Source organism: Thermobia domestica, chromosome 7 (assembly GCF_964235325.1).
Source record: "Thermobia domestica chromosome 7, izTheDome1.hap1.1, whole genome shotgun sequence".
Lineage (NCBI taxonomy): Eukaryota > Metazoa > Arthropoda > Insecta > Zygentoma > Lepismatidae > Thermobia > Thermobia domestica.
In genome coordinates, this window is record NC_137460.1 from 294,383,970 (window position 1) to 294,410,161 (window position 26,192).

A 26,192-nucleotide genomic window follows, 5' to 3' on the forward strand; every position below is an offset into this window, starting at 1 on the left:
TCTTGGATTTCAGGAACATAAATGATCGGAGATCAGTTCGGACAAAACCCGTATGTTTGAAGGTGGTGTGCGAGGCAAATCTGGCAAATGCTATGAAGCAAATCTGATGACGCCCCCGGGAAATTATTAGTTAAGCTTTATTTCTCACAGTTTACAGCATGCCTTCATCTCCACAATCCCGGAAAAAGCACCCGGAGCTGCTGCTGAATTCTGACTCATGAATTCACCCCAGCTTTCAAACAGAGAGGTGAGTGGACGCATGGAACAAACTTCTAAAAAAAAAACAACCGCCAAATACTGCTAGTTCACATATAAGTAAGAGTATAAGATCATGCTACGAAAAGTAAATATCTGCCCAAAATCCTACTGCATATATGAAGTGATTGAATAAGGGCCAGGTACCGAAGCCTGTCACAATACAAGGTGTTGCACCTCGTGAAGTTATAAGAGGATGATTTTCGATGTACACAAATTTGGAGGATAAGAACATGATTTGAAAATATTCATCACATCCTGACTACGTTTCAATTCTTAAAAGACTTCAAAAGAGCAAGAAGAAATCACAATTATTGCCCAAAACGTTTTGCATCAGTTGAGCACTTCGCGCTTACATCTTGTGTGCATATGTATTGTGTGCGCGTTCTTGCTGCTTATTTGATTATATTAAATTTAATACCAACACCCAAATTGTAAGAATGGTTCCGTGACATTTTCTCTTTTGTTTGTTTCAGATCTCTAAGGAGGAGAATCTTCCTAACTCAATTTGCGAGTTGTGCTCGAAGAAGTTGGATTATTTTGACAAATTTCGAGAAATGTGTGTCAAGTCAGAAGGTTATCTGTTGAAAGTCGCCTCCACAGACAATGACAGTTCTGAAGATCAGGTAGTTATTAATGTCATTTGTCTTTGTTACCTCTGGGTTCAACTATAATGTGATTAGATAAACAAGTCAGAGTTGTTGGAAACCCCCTTAGGTGTAGTTATGCATTAGCCCGGTACTGAAAATCCATTTCCCGAAAGACATGTCTCCTTGACCTCTTCAATGGAGCGTACACTTTGGTGAGAGGGGTCCCAGGCCATGTGGGTTTGTATTGGAAAACGTGGTGTGAAAACCATTGTTTTAAGTTCAAACTTGCTTCGACTTCAAGAAGTGCTTTGAACGAAGACGACGAAGGAAAATCCAAATCCAGTTCCATGTTTTAGTGCTTCTCGAGGTTTGTGTTTATACTTGACGATATCACTTTCACTTTCTGTACGTGAGACATGCTTACAGTTACACTTGAAATATCAAGTTTGGTTACAAGAAGTTTTACTTCTAAAGTACATAGCATCCAAGTTGTTTTTAATATTACAGATAAAATCATTTGTATATTTCATTAACCATGACACCACCAAAGCTTATTAATTTTAATACTACCACAAAATTTTAATACTATCACTAACAGCTGCTCGCATACCCGAAACACTGCCGTAGGCTATTTAGGATTCCTAACATGTGCGTGCTAAGAAGAGAAGAGAGTTCAAAATTCATGTCAAGAACGAAGTATCTGAGGATCCTCTCAAGTTAGAGTGATGAAACTCGGCATATGAACTCCCCTTTATAAATAATTGCATACGTGTGTCATCTTTATCAAAAATTCTGCTCCAAAAGGTGTGGAAATTTCTTTGATTTTCCTCCACATTCAATATCATTAAAAAATACGTAAATTGTAATATGTCGGCAATCATATGACAACACCAACGAATTAAAATTATTTTAACTGAAATAAATTCACTGGTATTATAAGGTAACTCATATGTTAATAAAACTACTCACACGTTTTCTAAATAGCAGGTGTGGTATTTCCTCCTGGGAGAAACATATCAATAATAATAATTATTATTATTTTTCAGAATGTAAGAACAGACGAATGCCAGGAAGAAGTATCTGTAAAAGCTCCACCGATTGACATCGAGGAAATGGATCTTGATAAGCTGGAAGTCTGCTCTTTTGGCAATGAAAGTGACCGTGATTCTAGTGAAAACCGGCAGGGTAACGTAGAAGTAAATAGTGTCGGGGAGGGTCATGGGACGTCGAGCAAGCTGGATACAAACAGTTTGCTTGATATGTTTGAAGAAGATAAATATGTGCAGCTTTCAGATGAGGCCTCTGGCAATGAAGGGAATGATTACACTGCCAGTGATAATAGAGCAGCTACACCCACAGAAAACAATGAAGAAAGTTCCGAGGAGCCGGAAAGGTCAGTGTTACATTTTTCCTTGCAATTTGGACGGGCCATGGTCTGCTTTAATTCAACCTCAGTTATTCGCGCTTTCTGTAGAATGAGTATAAAAAAAAAAAAAATTAGTCTAAAATAGTACATTTCCTAGAAAAATACCGAAGCTTATTAATTAAATGTTCAAAAATCACTTATTTCTAAGAAGCTTCTTACTCTGACAAATTTTCTACAACTAAAATTACTTATCTGTATGTTTAAAATTCCCACTTTTCCGCACATAGATTAAGAAAAATGTTTTCAGGCTAATTTTTATCGTGTTCTTTTCTTAGTAGCTAGATATCAATTTTCAATATTCGTTTATCTCTACATCAATTCAAAATTGTCAGGCTTTCATGCCTCCGTGTACCCATGTACACCACTGTAAAACTAAAAACTTCAATTTTTTTTCTTTCTTTACTTCCGAGGGAACTGTCATAGCTATAATGTTTCTAAGTACAGCGCGGAGTTGTATGCAAAATCCATGTTTATAGTAACGCGCAGAAACGTATTCTAAGTATCTTTTTCTCTTCGATAGACTTGTAATGATTCGTTTGAAACGCATATGATAGCACATGCAAGTGCGTATTGTGAGTGAATTTCGATGTGCGTGTATATTTCATAAACTTTGCAGGATACTGCATATTTCCGAATTTTTTTGTTCCATACTTCAGAGTAATACATATGTCAGAGTAATATATCAAAAAAGTAGGTTATGTCTAAAATGAATTGAGTTGCTTCAAAATGTAGAATAAAATGTTGCGTAGAATAATAGGGTAAAGTGTTGTATCCTAAATTAGTACACCTGATTTGTCTTGCACACAGTCTTCACCGTCTAGCAGATAGAATCAGATGTCAGTATCCGGAAATAGACGCGTTTGTATCAAATGTAAACAAAGTGTTTGTGAAAGCTCCGTCACGCTTACGTATTTTCGCGAAGTTGCGAAAAGTGTTGCTACTTCCGCTGCCAGTTTTAACCCAATGGGTCTCGTGGCTAGAAGCTGTGTCGTATTATGCAAATAACTTAAAACAAGTAAAGGCAGTTATAGACTCACTATATTGCGATGATGCAGCCGCTATATGTGTCACAGAAATGTTACTCTACAAGTGGCAACAATCACTTCTCTAGAACACCTGAAATTATCAGACAGTTGGTATCCCATAACTGCGTTGCGGCATTCACTCTTCATGCTGCGCGAATTATCGCAGACTTGGTCCAGTGAACTCGCCATGTTGCAAAAATAGCGTCAGATATACTTTGCCAAATATTACGCAAAAATTACGGATAGAAAACAATCTGTGACATTGCAAATGTACTTAATCTTGAAACTAAAGAATTCGAAGAAGACCTAACGCACGAAAACGTTTAGTGTTTTTCATATGCACCAGTGACTTCTGATGATGTACAAAGGAACGTTTCGATCTACAAGACGTTTTATACTCATAAACGCAAAGAAAATGAAATCTTTGAGTTTTACGTCCCACGGTTATGCCGGTTAGGCTAAAGGAGACGGTGATGATGAGTAATGAATGAAATGATGGAATGAAGAAAGTGGGAGGAAACGGGAGAACCCCGAGAAAACCCACGCACACGGTGTTTGTCCACCACAAAGTTCACTTTCTTGGAACCCGGGACCCCAAGCACCAGAGGTGAACGCTCTACCACTGCCACCGCGGCCCGTCATAAACGCGGAGAGTTTACTGAAGAAAACTTAAGAAAGCGTTCACAGTTCATTGTAACAGATGTCATTAAGGTAAAATATTTTTGTAAGAAATTGAAAATTTATTTTGTCAGTGTATATTTCAGCGTATATATTTTAAATTTTAATGCATATGTTTAATGTTTTCGTCCATATTTGCATGCATAATTCAGTTTTGGTTTATGCATGAAAGTCTGAACTCTATTTATAAGTATGGAATAAAAGACAAATAAACTCTTTAATGAAATAATGAAATAAACTCTTTCCTTCAAGCTTTTTCTTGTGTGGGAAAATGGTATTGAGTAATGCTCCAGTCGAAGAGTAACAGCTGTTTCTTTCTAGAGAAAGACAAAATGTGATGTAAAGAGGCATTGTGCCAAATTATCCTTTCTTTCATTGTTTCCATCAAAGAGATAGATTCGTTTGTATAGTTCGCAATATCATTTCCTTTGCCATTGTGGGGGCCGCGGTGGCTCAGTGGTAGAGTGTTCACCTCTGGTGCTAGGGGTCTCGGGTTCAAACCCTGCTCCCGCCAAGTGAACTTTGTAGTGGACAAACACCGTGTGTGTGGGTTTTCTCGGGGTTCTCCCGTTTCCTCCCACTTTCTTCATTCCACCATTTCATTCATTACTCATTATCACCGTCTCCTTTAGCCTTACCGGCATAATCGTGGGACGTAAAACTCAAAATTTCATTTCATTTCCTTTGCCATAGTGTTCTCTGCTACAGATATTTTCCACAACAAATAGTACTTTTCAGATGAGAACAGAAGGGACCTCTGCACTTAGCGGAACTCAAATATCACAGTTGTAGGGAATGGGTAGGAAAGTTTCGTTGAGAATAGGCACCGGTAACTTCGTAGACGGAAAGCAATAATCGAGATCTTCAAAAATTCGACTCACTTACATCGTCGGTTCCGTATTTTCCCAATGTAGTAACTTACATAAAGGAAGAGTTGTTGTGGAATTATTATTATTTATTTTGCCTTACAAGAATTGTAAATACAAGGAATGAAATTAAAGTTGAGACTTCATCATTGGATGATATTCAAGACCCTCATACTTACTGACTGAGTGGACACATGCACCACCTCATTTCTATTTTTTTTTTATTTTATTTTATTTTTTTTTTTTTTTTTCACGAATAGAGCTAGTTCTAGGTGAGAATAATTGCAAGATCACTGACAGTTAGGCATCTTCGTCTCTCCCCTCTTATTTCCAAAATCCTAAAGTTTATTGTCCACTCACCTCACTTGATATAATAGAGGATTAAGATTGGGAATTAGATTTCTGGGGTGTTGGCATCTATGGCAACGTATGAAGGATGTCGTTCCTCGGCGATCACACTACTCAAAGAAAGGGAAGGGAGAAAGAAGCCTGAGACCATTATGTTAGGTACCATCCTGGCATTTGCCTTGTGTGAATGAAAAAAGCCTTAGAACGGACGGCCGACTGTTCGCATCGGGAATCAATCCCGGGACCGCTCGCATGAAAGACACTTGAAGTATTAGACACCTTTTGTTCTGAATCGATTTGATTTGAATACTCTAAATTATAGAATATTTGTAATAGTGGGACTCTACATATATCCCGTTCTATGAACTTACTGATAGTTTACCGCTGTATGTATTTATTTTTCAGCATAAGGATGTGTTTAGTTGGAAGTGTATTAATGTCGATATTCTTCAATCGATATACATGCGAAAAGAATAAATTATTCTTTACATAGCTGCCAGAAAGGAAAGTAGATGCTCAATTAAGGACTTCCCGATTTTGACAAATGTCTTCAAGGAACCTAGAAGAAATTGCTATTTTTGAATAACTGCATGAACTGTCCATCACTTTCTATGTATATTGAAAATGACTCTCTGGCAGTGAGTAAGGAAAAATCGGAACAGATCCGTGAGCAAGTGAAACATTCCGAATCTTCAATATATAGTTCACTTTACACAACGACTGCAGATGCAATTTTGACAAATTCCACTTGCTAAAAACTTATTTTATTATATTTTGCCGAAATTTAACCCTACTGCAAGTAGGCGCAAATGATTGCCGTCTATTAAAATGCTTTTCCAGCGCAGAGCCAAAACGAGTTGTTGAAATGGTGGTTATTTTACTGTTCAAGGTACAGTAATTAATGACAACGTTCATATGTTTCTGTGATCATCGTCGGTGACTAACGTTTTCTGGCGTTTTATCCGTTACCTACTTATGCGTAGGAAATACGGATTTATTTTCAAAATGTTATGTTACTTGGCGCGAAATATACACCAAATATTTCCTACAGCTATAGAAAACGACTCACTTTACTGAAGTCACTGCATACAATACACATTCGACGATACAATTGCATCAATATTAGACTAGCATCCCACAACTAAAACAGTAAAAATTCATAATACACACGCTTACACACTCACTATACACACTTCAAATTTATGAAAAGTTATTTGGAATACCGGTGTGTACATCACTAATCATAACTACTGCTACTGTTGCTAGAATCACTCTTATCCTCAGAGATCAGCTCTTTGGATTTCTCCGTTTTCATCGAAATGAGAGTTTTCCGCTGTTCTTCACCATCAGCAAAAGGATTTCCCACAATAGAATACATTAGAAAGAGTAAGCATTCTAATTACAGCTGAAACAGAGTAGTACAGCTCATGATGTCATAAGTCCTATTGTCCTTATTTTCTTAGGTCTTATTAGAATCATGATCGTGGACGTGGCAACACTGCAATGTTAGTACTTCCACACGAAAACTCTTTAATAAAGCGAAGTTTGTGACCTCAGCATATACCTTGCAAACGCTGATATCTTATTTATTTTCCTTCTCTCCTTAAAAATGTGGTATGAACATATTTTTAATATGCAGAGTTTAGTATAACATGGTTTTCATTAAATATTGTAAGTGTTGATAGCATTACATAGGTGATAGGCATTTTTTTTTTTTTTTTTTTTTTTTTTTTTTGTTCCAAGCATTAATTTTAATATAGAGTCCTCTACTTTACTAATATTTTTGACGCACACGATGATGTTTGCAAAAGAATCCAGAAGTATTCAACAGCATAATGTCTCAAAATATTTAATTCATAAAGATGAAAGTGCATTTACATGCACTCAGTGCAACAATTGGTTTTCTTAATAAACGCATATGTTGAGACATTTACTAATTCATAAAGGAGAAAAACCGTATACTTGCGCTCACTGCAACAAATCATTTTCTGTAAAATACTATTTCCGAAAGCACTTATTAATTCATAAAGCGTAAAAGCTGTTTGTCTGTATAATCTGTGAAAAATGTTTCTCATGCAAATCTAGCATGATACGTAATACAATATTTCATACGAGCGAGACACCATTCTGTTCTACCAGTTACGAAAAGAAATTTTCTATTAAAAGTAATCTTAAGCAGCGTGTGTTAATTCATTAGACTCCAAATCACATTTCTTTATCTTACGTGGTAAATCTTTTACTCAAAAAGGTTAATCTAAGAGACATATGTTGACATACAGAGGTGAAAGGCATACCCGTGTAAACAATGCGGTTTAGCATTTCCCCATTTACATAATCTTAGAAGACATTTATTAATTCACACATGACTGAAGCCGTTGTCTTGTAAGGAGTGTGGGAAAGTTTTGCTCGAAATTACTATCTTCAAAAGCTTTACATAACTCATGGATGAAAGGCATTGCGTAACCAGTAGTATGCTTAAGATTGGTTATTTGTTTGTTTTGATTACACACCCGTAGGTTTTAGTTAATTAAAATATATTAAAATACTATTTTTTATTTATGAAAGTGGTTTTCATAGTTCGAAAAGCGATATATAATGAAATCTTTTAGTTTTACGTCCCACGATTAGGCCGGCTACGCTAAAGGAAACCGTCATGATGAGAAATCAATGAAATGGTGAAATGAAGAAAGTGGGAGGAAATGGAAGAAGCACGAGGAAACCAACGCACACAGTGTTTGTCCACAAGAAAGTTCACTTAGCGCGAGCTGTGATCAAACCAGAAATTCCGTGCACCAGAGTTGAACGCTCTGCCACTGAGCTACCGTGGCCCCATCATAGTTCAAGGCCACGAGCACATCTTTGAGATGGGACATTGTGGCTTTCTATGAATGAATGTTAATAATTATATTTGGTATGGCATACTACAGTTGACAATTTCAAGCATTTTATACAAATTCCGGTAGAAAAAAGTATACACTATTTGTCATCCTGTATCAAGATACTGGTATTGACAATTCTAAATGTAAGTATGCTGTAGTATGGTTTTTCGCCCAACAGATGTTGGCATTGTTTTCAGTTGAAACTATGCTGTAGTATGGTTTTTCGCTCAACAGATGCTGATAATGTCAGCATAATTAATGAGATAAGAAAATTTCAGGAGCATGCTTAACGTTCGTGCAGCGCAAGAACGTTTCGAAGTGTTTTATTAGGTTTGGGAATGCGATCGAAGTTCATCGTCAGTGGCGAGGGGAGTTTGGTACTGAACCACCCACCCACCTAAGAATGAAACGCATTGTTGGCAAGTTTGAGGCGCATGGAACGACGAGCGGTAAGTCGGACTTATATTGAAAAGATAGATGTTAAAAGTTGTAGCGGTCTGTTTTAGTCTTTCCTGTATCTCTTCTTGAGTCCTAATTGATATTTGTTGTTTTCGTCTTCTATTTTGAAAGAAAACTCGTCTACGTCCTCTTCTTTATAAGCAACTGTGTGCCTTTACTTAAAGTTATTATGCGTGCCGTGGGTTTGAGATTAATAACGTAAGGTCGTTACTCGGAATTTTCATGGTCTTTGCGTCCAATTCGTATCTTTCTAATATTGATTGCAGTGAAGTGACAATGTAAAATGCTGTGTCATGTTTCTTCTTCGGAATTGAAACCTAAAGTAGAAATGTGATTTTCCTGGGATCGTTATTTTATTAGCTGTGAAGCGATTTGCGTTTCTCTGCAAGTACAAAGAACGAGTGGTTGCTTGCGACATTTCCTCCGTCTCTCTTTTTTTCTATTTAGAGTAATTAGATTTAAGTAATTAGTGCTATTTACTTCAAAGTCAGAATTTTCTTAGCAATGCCCTTAATACTAGTCTCAAATGGTATGAATTTGCAATTTGGGGGTACGTCTCGTCTGGACCATAAACTAAGACTGGAATCTGTGTCTATTATTACTGATAGACTGCTTGAATTTTCTTTAATATTAAGTGATAATTTATTATTTTCTGTCCCCAACTTGATATGTTCTCTGCGATCGTTGCAGGTCGCCTGAGTGAAAAAAATTGTCCTCTGCATCACTAAAAATTTCCGCTATTGCCCGATCTTTTTGAATGTGATGGTTTTTAATTGTGCTGGTTTCTGTGTGGCCTGCGTCGACTTTTCTGGAATGGCCCGCAAGGCTTGACTTTGGCCTGCGAGTCCATCTATGCGTTTCCCTGGTTAGAATTTTTAGGATTATTCCAACACGAAGATGCGCCGTCATTCTTCTCATAATATTGCGCATACAGATATTTTATCGTCTTTTACAACTTTTTTTATTTTTCCTACCACCGTTATTTATTTTGTTGGTATTCCTTGTGCCCGGCTTTTCCTGGCCGTTTCCTTGACGGTGTTTCCCTCCGTTATTACGCCTGAAATTAGTCTTCATGGCATTCTGTGCTACCATTAATGATAGTTCCGCCATTTAATTGGCTAGTTTAGTAACGTCCCTGTGAGGAGTTTGTGAGGGCGCGTTTTGACTTTGGAGGGTGCGCGGATTTGAAACTTCAGGTTGAGTGGAAGTTGACTGTGGAGGGTTGAATATTTTGGAATGGAAGTGCAGAAAGTAATGATTGCGAATAACAAGGAGCAGGTTGGGTGTCATGCACAGTAGAAGTTGGCTGTTGTGCATAGGTTGGCATTAACGATCTAGGATTCGTTTCGTCAAAAAGTCATATAAAGAATTGTTGAGGGGCGGTTAGGTTGGCCGATTAAAGAATGAATTGCCTGTGACAATTTCACATAGTTCCTAATATCCATGAGGTCCTGAGCCTTTTCTGTTTCATGGAGTCGATCCTGAAACTGCTGTATTGTTTAAAATGATTCCAAAGCTATCTTCTGTAAAAATTTCTTTGTAGATCCAATGAAAGAAAATGTATCTTCTGTTCCTCGGAAGCTGCTGGCATTAACTATGAATCGACAGACTCATTTTCGTTCTGCTGTATTTGAAAAATTTGTAATTCTGCCTTATATGCTGGTAAATTTGGACGAGACAATGAAATTAATTTAGTTTTAAGTTGGTCGTAATCTAGGTTGTTAAATTGACTTTAATTTTGTAATTGTAATACAAAATCGAGAGCTACATCCTGTAAATACAATGACAATATTTCTTTCTTCGGAGGTCCATGCCAGGAGTAAAACCAAATGATCAAATAACATAAAAAATCGATCCGGGTCGTCTGTACTGTGACCTGTGTATCTAGTTAGATGGGTAATATTCACAGGTATTCGGGAGCCTGATACTCCCATATTACTATCGTTCTCTCTACGTATTTTTTCCAGACCTAGTTGTTGGCATAAATGCCTGCCAGCTTAAAACGAATCAATTTACCGCTAAGAGTAACGGGAGTGCTATAACAATACGGATATTATCTTTTTACAATCCTGTCTTATTATCACCAACAATAGTACACTGCACTTTAAAAGTTTCTAAGTCCGTTTCCATTCATAAAAATAGCGTGCCGTAGGAAAGTCCTTAAAAAAATGTCTGAAAAAAGACACCGACCATCTACCATGTAAATTTCTCTCAGTTTGTGTAAGGTAGAGCAATTATCGTACTCGGGAGATTGGGCTTTCCCATCACCTTTTATTATAAAAGATCCTTTTGAACACAAAAATATATTACAGTAAGTAGTTTCCTTTAATACTTTAGTAAAAAAAATGGAAGGAACCCAATGACCAGGCGTCGTAGGGCTTTTGTATGTGAGGTTACTCTCTTTGACCAGGCGTCGTGAGAGGGGATGAGTTTGTGTGATTAGGTGTCTCGGTGACCGGGCATCCTGAGAGGGAATAGGAACCTAATAACCACGCGTCGTAGGCCTTTAGGAAAGGTATCTCTTAATTGACCAAGCGTTGTGAGAGGGTAAGTTGTCCCCAATGGCCAGGCGCCTTAGTGCTTTTGAGTGTTTGATCAACCTGGATAGATTGATGCTTCTTGAGGTGTACTGCTGTCTTTTATCCTAAAATGTCGGCTACCTTCGGTGATCTTCGTCTTGCCGACTGTTGGCGATGGTGGGCGACTCCTCTTCCGTACTGTCGTCTGCGCTGTATTTGTTTATTCCAAACACGTGTAGTACACACATGGTTACAGCGTGACGTAAAGACATGCGGAACCTTACAATATGTTAATAACAGACGTATATTTTAGAGTTTAATATACGCTAAATATTAGGGATTATAAATTTCTTCCAAAAAGGAAATGCATTGGTGGTACCACAGCATTCTAACACATAAAAGTCGTTCGTTCTCTATTGAAAAAAACTAAGCAAAAGAGATGGAAGACTTTGATCTTGTAGGCATAAAATTATATTTGTAGAAAAGGGTGTGTTTTTTGTAAGTAACGGCATTGATATCTCTGTTACGAGACTCATTATTTCCAGAAACTTATTTGTTTCATAGAACTTTTCTGTCTTGAATTGATATCCTCTACAGAAAATTATGCAGATCAAATATGTTTTCTTGCACTTTGAAAATGCAGGGGGAAATATTACCATGATATTGTAAGCACTAATCTTTAATCCTTTCTTCGAAGAGTTTATAACTACAATAGAGTATCGTGAATTGTAAATAAATCAAATTCAATTCATACAACGCAATTGTTGTGTATTCAAAATACAGGGTGTTAATAAATGAGGTCAAAGAACTAAGCGGGATTCCTCACATCAAAATAAAATCAAAGTTTATGAATTGAGAGCTAGGTCCGTTCAAAAGGTTTGAAAAAGTACATCGCAACACATGCGAATTTGAACACGAAGAATGATTGGTAGCTACCAGCTTTAAAAAGCCACGGATTTGCCATACTCAAATGTTTAAGTGAACGATATGAAAGAGGTACACAAGAAGTTTCGACAGTGACAAATAGCAATTGTACTCCTAGTTCAAAGTGGGTCCAAGTAGGTTAAAACACAGGGTTAGGCAGCAATGAGACGGAATGTCAGAAGAGTTAGGGAATTTTTGCTCCATTCTTCATGGTGTTAAAGATAATCTATGTCACGATGGAATTTTTCGCGATTTTGTACGTCTCTTACACCCAAATGTGTCCTTTTCCTTACATCCACATTCAACTTTTTCCTTTTGTTTCTTAATATAGGAAATTTCTTCTTACGGTTTCTTGGTCTAGCAGACTACACTTGGTTCATTTTTATTTGAGAAAGGAAATGTGTACAGGTCGCTGCAACAGATGATGATAATCTGGTTAAAGTATAATGGACAGAGAGCAAAACTTGCCTCGGTGTGAAGCACAAAATTATACGATCACATCAACGTAATTTATCCTATACATTTTATGGTTATTAGGTTGGAACTTTGTCAAATTTTAATTGACATATTCCAATTTAGATTATTCAAAATGAAAATGAAAACACATGCTTGTCAAAATACAAATGTACATACACACAGACATACATACATACATATATATATGATTAATGCTTTAACAAATAAATTAATGCTTTTTTAAATGAATACCGTTGCAGTTATATGAAAGATAAATATATCTTACAGATTGATAATGTGGGTCAGCCATAAAATCACTTAAAAATATCTTTTTTGTTTGCTAACAGTTTCAACTTTGCCGTACCTGAAAATATTTCCCACTTCATATCTCTCGCGCGCAAATTTCCAAGAGCGGAGCGTAAAGGCAATAACCATATTCATATTTCGTTTTCTGAACAATAAACTCTTAACAGCATAAAAACTACTGAACTATTAGCAATGCTCTATTTCCTTAGGAATGATTGTGTGATTATTAATCCAGAAGGAGTAGAGTAGTACTGATCGTTGGGGCGCTGATAACACTGTTTCAAAGTAACGTAGAAATTTCATTACAACTGAAAGCAAGCAACGTGCAAGAACGTTAGGATACCAAAGGTACTGAGGAGAGCGCTATTTACAATAATGTGGCGCAAAACTACTTTAGGAAAGAGTTCATATTGTGTATAATTGCTTCTTGTGAAATAGATTACACAGCAATGACACTGTAATCGTAATAGTTCTACCACATTGCTTCAGTTACAAGCATAGATTGGATTATTTCTATCATATAACGCTAATAATTAATTTTGTTAGATGTTACTTTTTCTTTGTGAATCCATAGATTTTAGCCGTAAATCTTGGAAATAGTGTCTACATATTTTTAATCTGAAGTTACGAAATAAATCCCCTCGTCCAAATATAATCATAAAAGAAGCTTCAAATATAATAAGAATTTGATGAAAATAAGAACAGGGTTTAATGGAAAGATGCAGTATTTTATGTTCTGTAATGGTTCCCGTTATTTAACTACACGGAAGGAATTATTTGTTCACAATCATTTCATAATGATTACAATATATGTAATGATATGAATTCAAAGGAATTTATTAAAACTTTCATAAATATATAGAAACAAATTTGAAATTATTGATCTGTATTTCACTTATGGTCAGCTGTCAAAACTGCAAAATGTACGGTAAATGTCATACTACTGTCTCTCATACCAGGCCCTAGCCAAGGGGGGAGGGTCCGTGGGTCCGTACCCCCCACCTTCGAGACCAGAAATTTTGAAAAATAAGGAAGTATGAAACAAAATAAAATGAAAAAAAAAGGATCAGCGTTAAAAATAAACTACGGGAAGCTTTTGGTTACTCTTTATTATGAAGAGATTTGTGTTACTTGCAATACATGGTGGCGAGGTGAGCGAGATATCCTGGAAGAGGGAGGGAGATTTCAAACTTCCGAAAGCATACTGCCGTTGTATAACAACGTGAACATTTTTTATCATAAGTTTTCGTCATCGCATTCTTGCAGTATCAAACATGTTATTTCAAAAACAATTTTCTACTGCTCCTTTAACCTGTCATTTAAAACAGACAGTAGTTAACGGAATAATAAAAACAAAAATTTATGTGGAAAGAAAGTTCTGTTAGCATTTGATTCAACAGAGAAAGAAACGCAGATATTGCAAAATACTTTACATTATTGAGTATGCACTTTTTATAATAGTGAATATGTACTTTTTATAATAGTTGAGGTCATAATGAAAAGAAAATCGTTATATTTGAATAGACAGAGGAAAGACGTAAATATTGTATAATCTTTTTTTTCAATACGCCTTTTTATTTTACTCCAGATTTTTTCGTAGTTTGTTATTAAAGTATTTACCAATATATCCTTACTTTATTGTCCAAACAAACCAATATATGTAGATAGTAAAGTAGTTTCGATTGATCGAGCTCCTGGGCCTTCAGAATTTCATGTCACCCCCTCCCCCTTCACGAAATCCTGACTACGTGTGTGCTCATACATACAAAGGGGAAGAAAGTATAGCAGCTTTAAAAGAGATTTGTTTCTTTAGAATCAAAACTGGAAAATTAGGCCTATCTACCTATGAATTAACATTTGCAGCTGAACTTGCAGCCATAGGACAAAAAATAATCTAATATCCCATTGAAGTTTGTAATTTTACGAACAAAAAGCTGATTAACGATAATCTATTTATCACAATTAAGCTACATAAACCATGTTATATTTTAAGCACAAATGTTTTAAAGCATTATTGAAGAACTGATCTGGTTGCTTTCCCAACATTATTTGAAATTCCATTGCATACTCGGAGAACATATATAAATACGTCTGTTATTTGTTTAATATTTTTATATTCCATTATAAAATCACTAATTTCTTTATTTAGAAAGTAAATTATTATAAGATCAGTTCACAAAACATTCACCTTAACCAAAACATTTAAAATATGCCTTTTAAAATTTTATTGGGACATTTTGATAATGTCGTATTTTCTATTAGAGTAACCGCCATGTTTAGCACGAAAGTGTACTAACGTAGTGTACATATTTTCACACTACGCACTATGCACTCGCAGACATGTGAACTTGGACCTCTTAACGCATATTCTGCTATTTCTCTGATTAGCGTGTAATCGGTGCAGTGATGAGATAGTAATAATATCATCTAACTTTTTAAGTCAAAAACAAAAATACGCACATTTTGACACTTTTCAAAAGTACGGTAGGAAGACTCACTCAAGTATTAAAATACAAACTGTCCGTACAAACTATGGAGTTATTGCAGTCTACCTTAAGACATAATTCCCAGGTAATGTTGGTTCATTGTAGGCAAAAGTAAGCCTTGACTGTAGTGAAAGCGGAATGCGTGAACAGGAAGTCCGAATTCTTAGGAACCACCAGCTCCATGGTTCCTCGTTTTCTAAATAACGCGTAGTATCAAGTCACTTCTTAAAGTTTCTACATATAGTCTATTAATAATCATATATTAGGCAAGTGGCAGTGGGAAGTATACACTTCACAAAAGTGTTTATGACTCACAGACATCCCCAAGATGATATACATTATGGCTTACGTAATAACATACAATTTGTTGTGTTCATTACAAATTAAATGTTGAAAACTTTTCCTCGTGTACTTTGGTGTATGGAAAATCAGGTAGAAGTTAGTATCGAATATCACTTGGCGCCAAACAGCAGTTTTCAAAATTGCGCATAAGAGCAGATTAAGTGTTGCACACAAGGTGAAGGTTTACTTTTTTTGTTTGTTTTTTTTATACAAAAAAAAAAGTTTTGTAGCAACACAGACATTTACGTGAACACTTTCGTACAAAGTGGGCTCCATGTAAACAGACTATTTAAAGATCGTATCGTCAATTTGAAGCAACTGGCTCTGTGGTGGAAGAGAATCGACAGCGCGAACCAAGTGTTTACACCCCTGAAAACATTTTTCTTTGATGAGAGGGTAAACTAAGATCGATAGGACAGGTTCGAAAAGAGATTTATTGCAGAACTTTTACAAACTGGTCTTCCATTACAAACTCAATAGTACATTGAAGGCGGAGTCCGCCCACACGGTCCAAAAGTTCAGCTTAACTCACGGCTCTCATCATGGAGTTGTGCCGTCTAATTTCGGAAGACTTGTGAAAGAAGATAATGCCAAATGTAAAGTTTCGTTTGCAAGAAGTTGTGAAACAAGATGGTGATCACATTCAATATATACTATATTGAACTAATTTTTCATGCTGATAAAAATAAATCTGCACCACTTTTATAATATTTTGATGATAAATACATGTGTAATGAACAAAACAAAATGGTATGACATTTCATGCGCCACACTGTAAACTACCACTCTAGCTACAAAGGAAATAAAGAGATAGAGCATAGTCATCTTCCCGTGTCGACATGGAACGTGTTCTCTACTTCCGAAATTTGTTACAAAATAGAAACTGTCAATTGAGAAAGTAAAACGACTCCCACTTGTGAAATATAAGCGATTAGATTAAAGTTTGTAATTATACAGTCTAGTTAATAAAGTAGTTACTCGCAAAAAGCAACATAGAATGAGTTACGGTACATTTTAGACTTAAGAATATATCAGCTATTCTGGACTTAGTCAGAAAGGAATTAATATTACTAACCATAATATTTTAAAAATTTTAAATATATGACCAATTTCTCTGTTCCTGAAATTTTTTATTTCATTTTTCTCTTGCAGGCTTCATCTTGAAGATAAGCAACGGTCATGGATGAAGTCCAGTCGAAGAGAAATGCTTTCTGTCAATGAAAAAAATGCAATCATAAATTTAAAGAATGAGAGTCACGCTCGAGAAATGTTTGTGTGTGAAGATTGTGGAAGTGATTTTTTTCAGAAATCGACTCTAGAACAGCACAAGGTTATTCATACGTTAATAAACAAGAGTCGAATTAAATCTTCCGTAGAGAAAGGGAGAAGAGAATACGAGTGTGCAAATTGCGGGTTGGATTTTATAGAGAAATCCATGTCAAATTCTCGTTGCGAACAATGTTTACAATACAAGTATAAGTGCAATGCTTGCGAGAAAAGTTTCCCAGAAAAAGAAATTTTAGACGTTCATTTAAGCACTCGTTGCAGTGGAAATGATTATGTTTGTATTGAGTGCGGTTTTCCTTTTGTCCAAAAATTCAATTTCAAAAAGCATTTGTTACTTCATAAAGGTGCTTTAATGAATTCAATTCTGGATGATGAAAGTATAGCACATAACGAAAATGATGATAATGCTTTTGCAGAGGATGGCAAGGAAGGAAATTACGAATGTGTACAGTGCGGACAGTGGTTCCACAATAAACAAAAATTTGAGGATCATCAACGGCGGTGTGAGCCAAAATTCCAATGCAACGAATGTCTGAAGAGTTTTACCAGTAAACCCTGTTTAGTTAACCATATGCAAACCCATTTCGGAACGAAAAGACACGTATGTGATATTTGTGGTCACGCTTTTCTGGAAAAAAACAATTTGAGACAGCACAAAGTGCTACATACAGGTGTGAAGTCATTTGTATGTGACTTCTGTGGGAAAGCGTTCGCCCAGAGTTCAGGTCTTAGAACGCATTTAAAATTTCACCAGACTGACAGGAAGTTCTCTTGTATTTATTGTGATAAAAAATTTTGTGTTAAATCTAACCTCGTGGAACATATGCATACTCATAGTTCAGAGAAAAATGCGTTGTGTACCATATGCGGGAAAAGATTTAATTCTTTGAAAAATGTCAGCAAGCATATGAAAACTGTTCATACGGACAAGAGACGCTTCACATGCAGAATTTGTGATAAATCATTTAAAGTCGGAAATGCTTTGAAAACCCACATGAGGATCCACTCCGATCTACGCCCTTTTCGTTGCACACAATGTGGGAAGTGTTTTAAATATAAAAGAGTGCTCCAAGATCATACCAAGACACATGGCAAGACCACTGCGTCATCTACAGAGATGAACTTAGCAGAAGAAACTGCCCCAATTTCCACCAACAATACTTACTCTAATGAATATCAGGATGCAGATAAAACTTTAAAAGGAAACACATCTGTTATCCATTCCACATCCGGTGAGAACCCTGATCCAGGGCAGATGGAATTTAAAGACGATTTACAGAGAACGGCCGAGTTGTTAGATTCAGCACTTCCTCCTAGTGACAACTGTGCTATTTTCTATCCTACCAAGACTCATTGTAAACAAAATGAAGCTGCTTCTATATTGGATCCCTCATATGCTATGCCTTACGTTCAGTCTGGTAATTCGTATCCGGTTCAATATCAAAATAGAGGGATGCATTTAACGGATAATACATAAACGCCCGCAATATCTGTATCCGATAAAATTTATCCCTTTTCCACTCAAAGCCATTACAAGGAATTTAACGAGTATTGTTACGATTAACATAAATAGGAATGAATGGAGAGTTGACCCACGATACAACAAACGTTGAGGACTAGGATTCAGTCGCTAAGTAGGTAGGTTGGCCTAAAAAAAAGGTGACAACAGTGTTGTCGCATAACAAGCGTGAGTCAGATAGCCGCAGGTATTTCTTGGGATAATGAAGAATGGGTGGAAATGGGTATTATCTTAGCCAAGGGGGCGCGGTAGCTCAGTGGTAGGGCGTTCACCTCCAGTGCTTGGGGTCCCTGGTTCGATCCCATCTCGCGCCGTGTGGACTTTGTGGTGGACAAACACCATGCTCGTGGTTTTTCTCGGGGTTCTCCCGTTATAATCGTGAGACGTAAAATTAAGGATATCCTAGCCAAATGCAGCAGAGCCGGAGATTCTTGGAATCTTAACGGCGAGGGGGATGGGTCAAATCTGAAGTGACAGGTAGTCGGAATGCATGGGGCTTCTTTCACTGACCCTATTAATCATGTGGAGACAAAGCGTGCAAAATCAATTAGTGGCATCAGGGGTTAAAGTGTTTCGGGTAGATAGAGATGATGTTCAGGACGACCCCAAACTAACAACCACTCAATTTGGCTCTGCTCTTCCGTGATAGAGGCGAATCGCTTTTGGGTTCTTCATCAGTTAGCCGCGGAAGCAAGTGTATACTACAAAACTTCCTATAGGTGCTGCATACTTTTTAGTTATCCAAAATTGTTGTTTGGGCTATCTAATCGACAAAGGGGAATTCATTGAATTGAACATGACTTGCTGTACCCCTACCACAATGAACATAACAGTTTCCCTGTACGGATTGCCACTATAGAAGAAATCTGAGATAAGTTATATGAAACATGCTTAGTGTGGCAATCCAATGCGTAGAAGCATTCTGGATCTCGTCGCTCAAAAGCACTGTATTCTACATGGCATAATCCTACATCACGATACAGCCTACTACTGCATTTTGTTCCAGGACACTCAACGAGGAACTGCTAGTATTTGCACGATATACATCTTATTGCGCAACAACAATATGCAGTGTCTTCTTGCATGACTGGCAGTACCCGGATACTAGTAAGTGCAAGAACAATCTCCAAGGCGGAGCCACTTAGCAGGAAGCATAACGACACGAGAGAATTCAACATCAGTTATATATTCCTGAGAAACATCGAGAAAAATGGACGCGCTCGAGGTTCGAGGTGTACGACGCCTTCCATACTTGCGGGGGTAGGTCGTAAAAATTGCGGGTGATTACATTAAAAAAATGTTACTGGTATGTATTACTTTCAAGTAATTGTATATTGTCATGTATTCCGTGAACAAAAGCAATTAGGTATCGATATAAAGATACAGGAAGATGTTATGCCTCAGTAGATATTTGTCATATTGTTCTAATGTAAAGTGGATACATTATTGTATGTTTACAGGCAAAAGTTCCTACTTTAAGTTCTCAACTTGAGTTCTTACAAAACTATACCTGAAATGGTTTGAACAAACCATTACCACGTTGAGTAAGGTTCAACAATAATCCAATGAATAGAAGCATTTCGGATCTCGTCCCTCAAAAGCACTGTATTCTCCGTGGCATAATCTTGCATCACGATCCAGCCTGCTATTGTATTTTGTTTCACACTTAACGAGAAGGTGATGGTATTTGCACAATATACATGTTATTGCCAAATAAGGATATGCAACGTCTTTTGCATGACAGTACCCAGACACGAGTAAGTGCAAGAACAATCTCCAAGGCGGAGCCAGTTCGCATGAAGGATAACGACACGAGAGAAATCAACATTAAAACAGTACTACTGAATTCGGTTCCCTGTGGGGTACTGTTTATGAAAACATATATGATGGTATCGGGTTTTATACATGTACGTTCTTGTATTGATTCACGAGAGAAGACAAACTCTGGGACGGGGCGATACCAACCCACAATTCCATATGTTAACCAACGGAGAACAGAAATAGTGAAAGTCGGGATTCGAACCATGGGTTATTGTCATTAGGTTAACACCGTGTTTGTGGTACATTCCTGTTTCCACCTCAGCAATATCAGCTGATTGTCCCCAATATTGGTTACGCAGTTCTACGGTCAAAAGTTCGGGAAACATTGGGTTAAGTACATCTGTGACACTTTACATACTCGTTAGAAATTTCTCGTACCACTGCACTGCAACTAAACATAATCACAACAAAATATACGCAGGCACAGAATGAAATATATTACCTGTGAGACAAAAGTATTATTACGTAGCACACGCCATTACACTTTCATCATTGTATTACGTGAAATAACAATTAACACTCACTATTTAGATTTTATATATATATATATTAAGCTTTTTAATTATCACAACCAAATTTTTAATAATACAAAAAAATATTTCTCCGAATGCAATAATCAAGCTTTTTACGAACCGAACACTGGCGGTAGCGGTACCGATGATCACGCACGAAGTACGAACGTAACGCGATAGGAGAATTACAATTTCTTATTCATTGGTAGTAGGAAGTTAGTGCACTGTTTGTTCAAATTGTTTCACTTTTCACACGTTCTGGTTCCACCATACATTGTGGTTAACGAAGGTTAATGTTCCGTTCTTCCACTCGCCTTCATTGACGGTTGGAACCTCCGTGGCAATTTAATAATGAAGGTATTCTTGTAAGCCATCATTTACATGGATTAAAAGCACTTTTCGAAATAGCTGTTTACAATGGAAAAAGGTTGGGTATGATGTCCAATTTACCATTTTTAGTGACTCAATTTTTAAATTTTGTTTATCTTAGTTAGCCACAAGAATCCCACTGCAAAACAAATTTTGGATGAGTGAGAGGCGCTGGCACACGTGAGCGCCACTATTACATATCAAAGTCTCATTGCTCGTCCCGCGAACGTTGCTTCCTGCACAGACAATGGCTTCGTAAGAATACACTTCTTTACGAAAAAATATTTCTGCCAAAACAGTCAGTTTTTTGACAGCTGCTCTCTTTATAGGGTCTACTTCATTAATTCTTGCGTTGTTAATAGTATAATGATTACACTTCCACAAACATTAAAATGAATAATAACTATTGATTAGTACATATGCAAATAGTGAAATATGGTTCGTTGATTACAATATATATAGTGGTAAGAAAATATAGTTCACCTTCCACAGGTGTGGGTGGAAACGTCACACTGTGTTGAATTCCTTGCTTAATCTGGCTATGCGAAGAGGGATGCGGGCGACAAACACACACACACATACAGGCGCTTGTGAGAAAGGTATTTCGCAGTTCTGCTTTTGGAAGAATTATCTCTCGCCAAGCACTGATTCCAAGAAATCCTCCTGTATGTACAAGGGTTGCTTAAGGACTGTATACCGATAACATTATAACATCAGTCATATATCCCTGCGAACATCAACAGAAATGACACGCACGAGGTTCGAGGTGCACGACACCCGAGGGAAGGTAGTAAACTTGGCGGGTGGTTATATTGTAGAAATGTGACTGATATTTAGACTGTCAATAAAACCACGTTAAAATAATAGCATTGTTGTATTATCTTAAGTCCACCCTTCTATTGACAGACAGCCTAAAATTAATAGAAATAAGGAGAAATGTATGAAATGTGTTGTTTTTTTCAGGTAATTGTATGTTGTCATGTAGTCCATGAACAAAGGGATTCAGGTATCGATATACAAATTTAGCAAAATGCCATGCGTCAGTAGGTCGTTTTTATATTGACCTAATAAAAAGTGGATGTGTTATAATATGTTTACAATCAGAAGTTCTCAACTTGAGTTCTTACAAAATATTCCTGAAATGGATTTGAACAAACCATTACCACATTGAGTAAGGTTCAAGAATGGTATCTCTAGAGAGTGTTTATTCGTTGATTTTACAGAGTATTTTGATGACATAAATGCAAGTCAAATAATTTACAATGGCTTCTACTCGTATACTTATTTTAGTAGACTATCATCTTAGGAACATAAAATAAAAACCAGAAAAATCTATTGTTAGATATCCAGCATATCAAAGATAGACTGCTGATTCTACCATGCTGCTTACAAACTGGAAATTCAGGAAACAGGTTGAAACTGAGGAAAACAGGATAAAAGAACTAACGCTCATACTAACAGTGAAAGTGGTCGTTTTTGGGTAAATTTTTAATCGTGCTTTCTGCATTAATTTGACGAAGTAGAAGCGACGTTACTATCGTTAGATGTGTCCGTTCATGGAATCACAAAAGAAATCAGCTCAAGTTTGGTATATAAATTTTTGCTTGTATCTCACGTACTATTGATCACAAAAAGAAATTCTTTGAATATACCACACTCCAAACATTACTTAATGATATGCAAATACTTCTCTTAAACTTTCCATTTCTTACTGATGCCATTAATTGAAAATATGTACGAATATGAATACATGTTTACAGTTAAATTTTTGAAATATAATTGCACTATCTCGTCAACTTTTTCAAGTTACTGGTTTTGTAATTCCTTTTTGCTAAATATTTCGTAGTTATTTGCAATAAGAAGTGAGTGAATTTTGTTCCGCAGTTGTGAAACTTCGGTCGAATTCCAAAGTATTTTTTTTTTCCCTAAATCAGCATTCAAATCTTACTTGTTGCTGAAAGTCCTGAATTGTGTGTCGTAAAGGCCTTCGCCAGAAGTATATTTTGTAAACATGTTTTAATCAATTCAGGTAGGGAACTATCTTTTGACGTCTAGAACACATTCAAAATACCAGCAACTGTAAAAGGGACAATACAATTGATGAAGTTTGTCGATATTTTGCTGTAAATTACTTACAAAAACTTCAGTGTATTTTTGATTGAGTAGCATTGTTGCTATATCTGTAGCTATTCCACGTTCAGATAATCCGTAACTCTTGTCTATACAGAAGTAATATTAAGAGTGGTTCTATTCTATTTTTTAAAAAATCAGTTCTGTATTATGTAACTAGCTATATGTATAAGGTGTTTCAGAACAACACTGAAAACGTTTGAAAGGTGATTCCTGACACCATGATAAGACGAAAAGTATAGAACAACCTGGGTGCAGAAATGCTTCATTTCGGAGTTATAGGCTGCTGAAAACATGAACTGATGAACTTTAAAGATCCATAGCTCCAAAACTATGGGACCTACCGCAGTCACGTGAAGACTTCACTTAGGAACTAATATCTTCCCTATCCAAAACCCCATGTTTCAGAATCCTAAGGTACTCACGCAACAATTTTTTATAGAGAAAGTTTGGCTACGGGGATAAAATTTAAAGTACTCACCAACTACCTCTATAAAAGTTGTTTCGGAATTACTGCAGGATTCTGAAACGGATATTTGGATAGGGCACATGCTAATTCCTAAGTAAAGTCTTGACCCGACTACAGTAGGACTAGTGATAGGTAAATTCCCGGGAAGATATTTTTCGGGAATATTCCCGGGAAAATTCCCAAAATGGGAATTTATCCGGGAATTTATGTTCAATCAGAAAGAATATTGCATTCTATTACTATATTATGATTTCAAAGTTGAATTAATTTATATATCACAGCATATTATTACTGTTGTCCACAGTGGATTCTTTAAAATGTATATTCTGGACGGTACTATGTTACTCTATTCACACTTCATTATATTTAGAGAATACGCATAAATGTATATGTATTTACAATATGTTCCATCAATTAAATATGTGTGAAAAAATTATATAGTAACAGTTTAAATTCATATGTAAATAGATTTGCTCAACTTGACTATTACTGATATTATAAACACATGAAATTTATAAATGTTATAAACTAATTAGATTGGGTAAATGCTACAAGATACATGCCTCACCAATTTATCAACAGTTGCGCATACATATTTATGTTAACAAAATTTGCAAGATACTTACTTACTTATCTTTATATTTTAGCACGTGACATTACCATACACGACCTTTCATTCTACCTATTTCTCGAAATTCCATACGTTACTTCACATGTAAAAGAAGTCCGAGTACCTCTTCAGAAATTCGAGTCAGAGAGAGGAGACAGACCAACGTCTATTACTAATGGTGGTTCAGGGTTTATTAATAGTACTTCATCTCTATTTCTACATAATTCTAAATTACTTTACAAAATGGTTCCTTTTCATCACTTGTAAATTAGTACTTTGCTAATATTGGCTGTTCTTTAGCATTGGGTCCAGCTTTTGCACCTTTTTTTTTTTTTTTTTTTTTGCGATATTCTATTCCGATGCGGTTGTTTTATGGTGTCATACGTTAAATTAAGTTACCAACATTAAATTCAGAGGCATTGTAGAGCGAGCGTTAGCGAATGAAGGCGGGTTAAAGCTCTCACGGCACGTTGTTTTCTGTCTTCGTTACCAACATTTCACTTTCTTTTCTCACATAAATCACTTCCACTTACCTTTCTGTTTTGTATAAATCCGCTACTACCCTAAAAAAAATGTGTTCGATACTTTCTTGACTACTTGAACATCACTATCAACTCATTTCTTCCGTAAATCATCCTACTTTTTGCTACTTTTGGCGCCCCAATAGTAAACAATTGTCTTACATTTTGGTGCAAATGGAAATGGAACTTAAAAAATCATATTATTAGTTATATAAAGTACCGTCAAATAATTTTAATTTTTTTAACCTCCAAATTCTTTAAAACCTAGAAGTAAATCATAAAATTTTAAAATAAAGTAATTAGTCACATGGTTCTTATAATTTGGAAGATAAAGTAAAGAAATGGAAATAAATTCCTTCCCGGGAATTTATAGGCCAGGGAAAACACCCGGGAATATTCCAATTTTTAAATTCCTTCTCACTGGGAATATTCCCACTGCCCATCACTAGGTAGGACCCATACTTTTAGATCTAGAGACCTTTAAAGTTCATATTTTGATGTTTTCTGCAGCCTATAACTCCTAAAAGAAACATTTGTGTACCCAGGTTGGTCTATACTTTTTTGTCTTATATTGGTGTCAGAAATTGTTTTGAGACATCCTGCTGTATATATATATATAATTGTGTGTGTGCTAAAAATATGAAAACAAACCATGAAAGAGATGCAAATTATTACGTTCTATAGACCAAATATTACCACTTTAGATTGGAGCTAAGAACTGTTTCTGTTCTATTTTGTAGCATCATGTTCAAACAAAGCCGACTTTAGAAGAGGAAGACATGACAGAGTAAACAATAGTGTATTTCTCTTAGTGACAGTAAAGCTTTACCAAAACCTGTCTTTTGGCCTCAAAATTCAAACTTCATTGTCTCCAATACAAACATGGAGCACTCGACAGAATTAACAATTAAGACCTGGGAACCATTTCCTCAGATGACTGGAAAACTCTTTATGGGTCTTATCAAATAAATATCTTGGCGTCGGCCCATTCAAATTTCTGACTGCCCATTCAATTGAAGCAATTCAAAGTTCCTTGTTTCGACAACAATGCAAGCAAGCTGAAGAAATACAGAGGTGTTTTTACAAATTTGTTTGGCTTATTTCTTTCACTCTTGATCGGGCCATGCGTTGTGTACGTATGTGTATGTTTATGTCGGCATAAGGAATGGCTCTGCGAACTCGAAATATTTTAACAACTGCTTCTAGCGAACTTGTTGAATAGCATCACTGGATATTAATGAAAAATGTTTAGGTGTGCAGGTGAGAAGACAACTGTGTAACAAACATGGAAATAATGTTTGGCTGTAAATACTAAAATAAGAATCAAAATGCGAGATTTTATGCAGATAAAATATTAAGTACTTGTTAGAGGCACATTAATCGATTTCCGATTAG

General features: G+C 36.2%; 1 protein-coding gene across 2 annotated transcripts in view; it reads left to right on the forward strand.

Annotated features, from left to right (window-relative positions):
* Nucleotides 1-24,166, forward strand: part of LOC145691058 (uncharacterized) — a 34,689-nt gene extending 10,523 nt beyond the window's left edge. Inside the window, exons 2-4 of one of the 2 annotated variants that reach the window (XM_081766706.1) lie at nt 732-881; nt 1,892-2,238; nt 16,712-24,162. In XM_081766706.1, the coding sequence (XP_081622832.1) occupies nt 732-881; nt 1,892-2,238; nt 16,712-18,323 (2,109 nt within the window). In that variant the 3' untranslated portion in view covers nt 18,324-24,162. Of the gene's footprint in view, nt 1-731; nt 882-1,891; nt 2,239-16,711 lie in introns of both variants that reach the window. The other variant, XM_081766707.1, reaches the window with a different exon arrangement.
* Nucleotides 24,167-26,192: the final 2,026 nt, after the last annotated feature.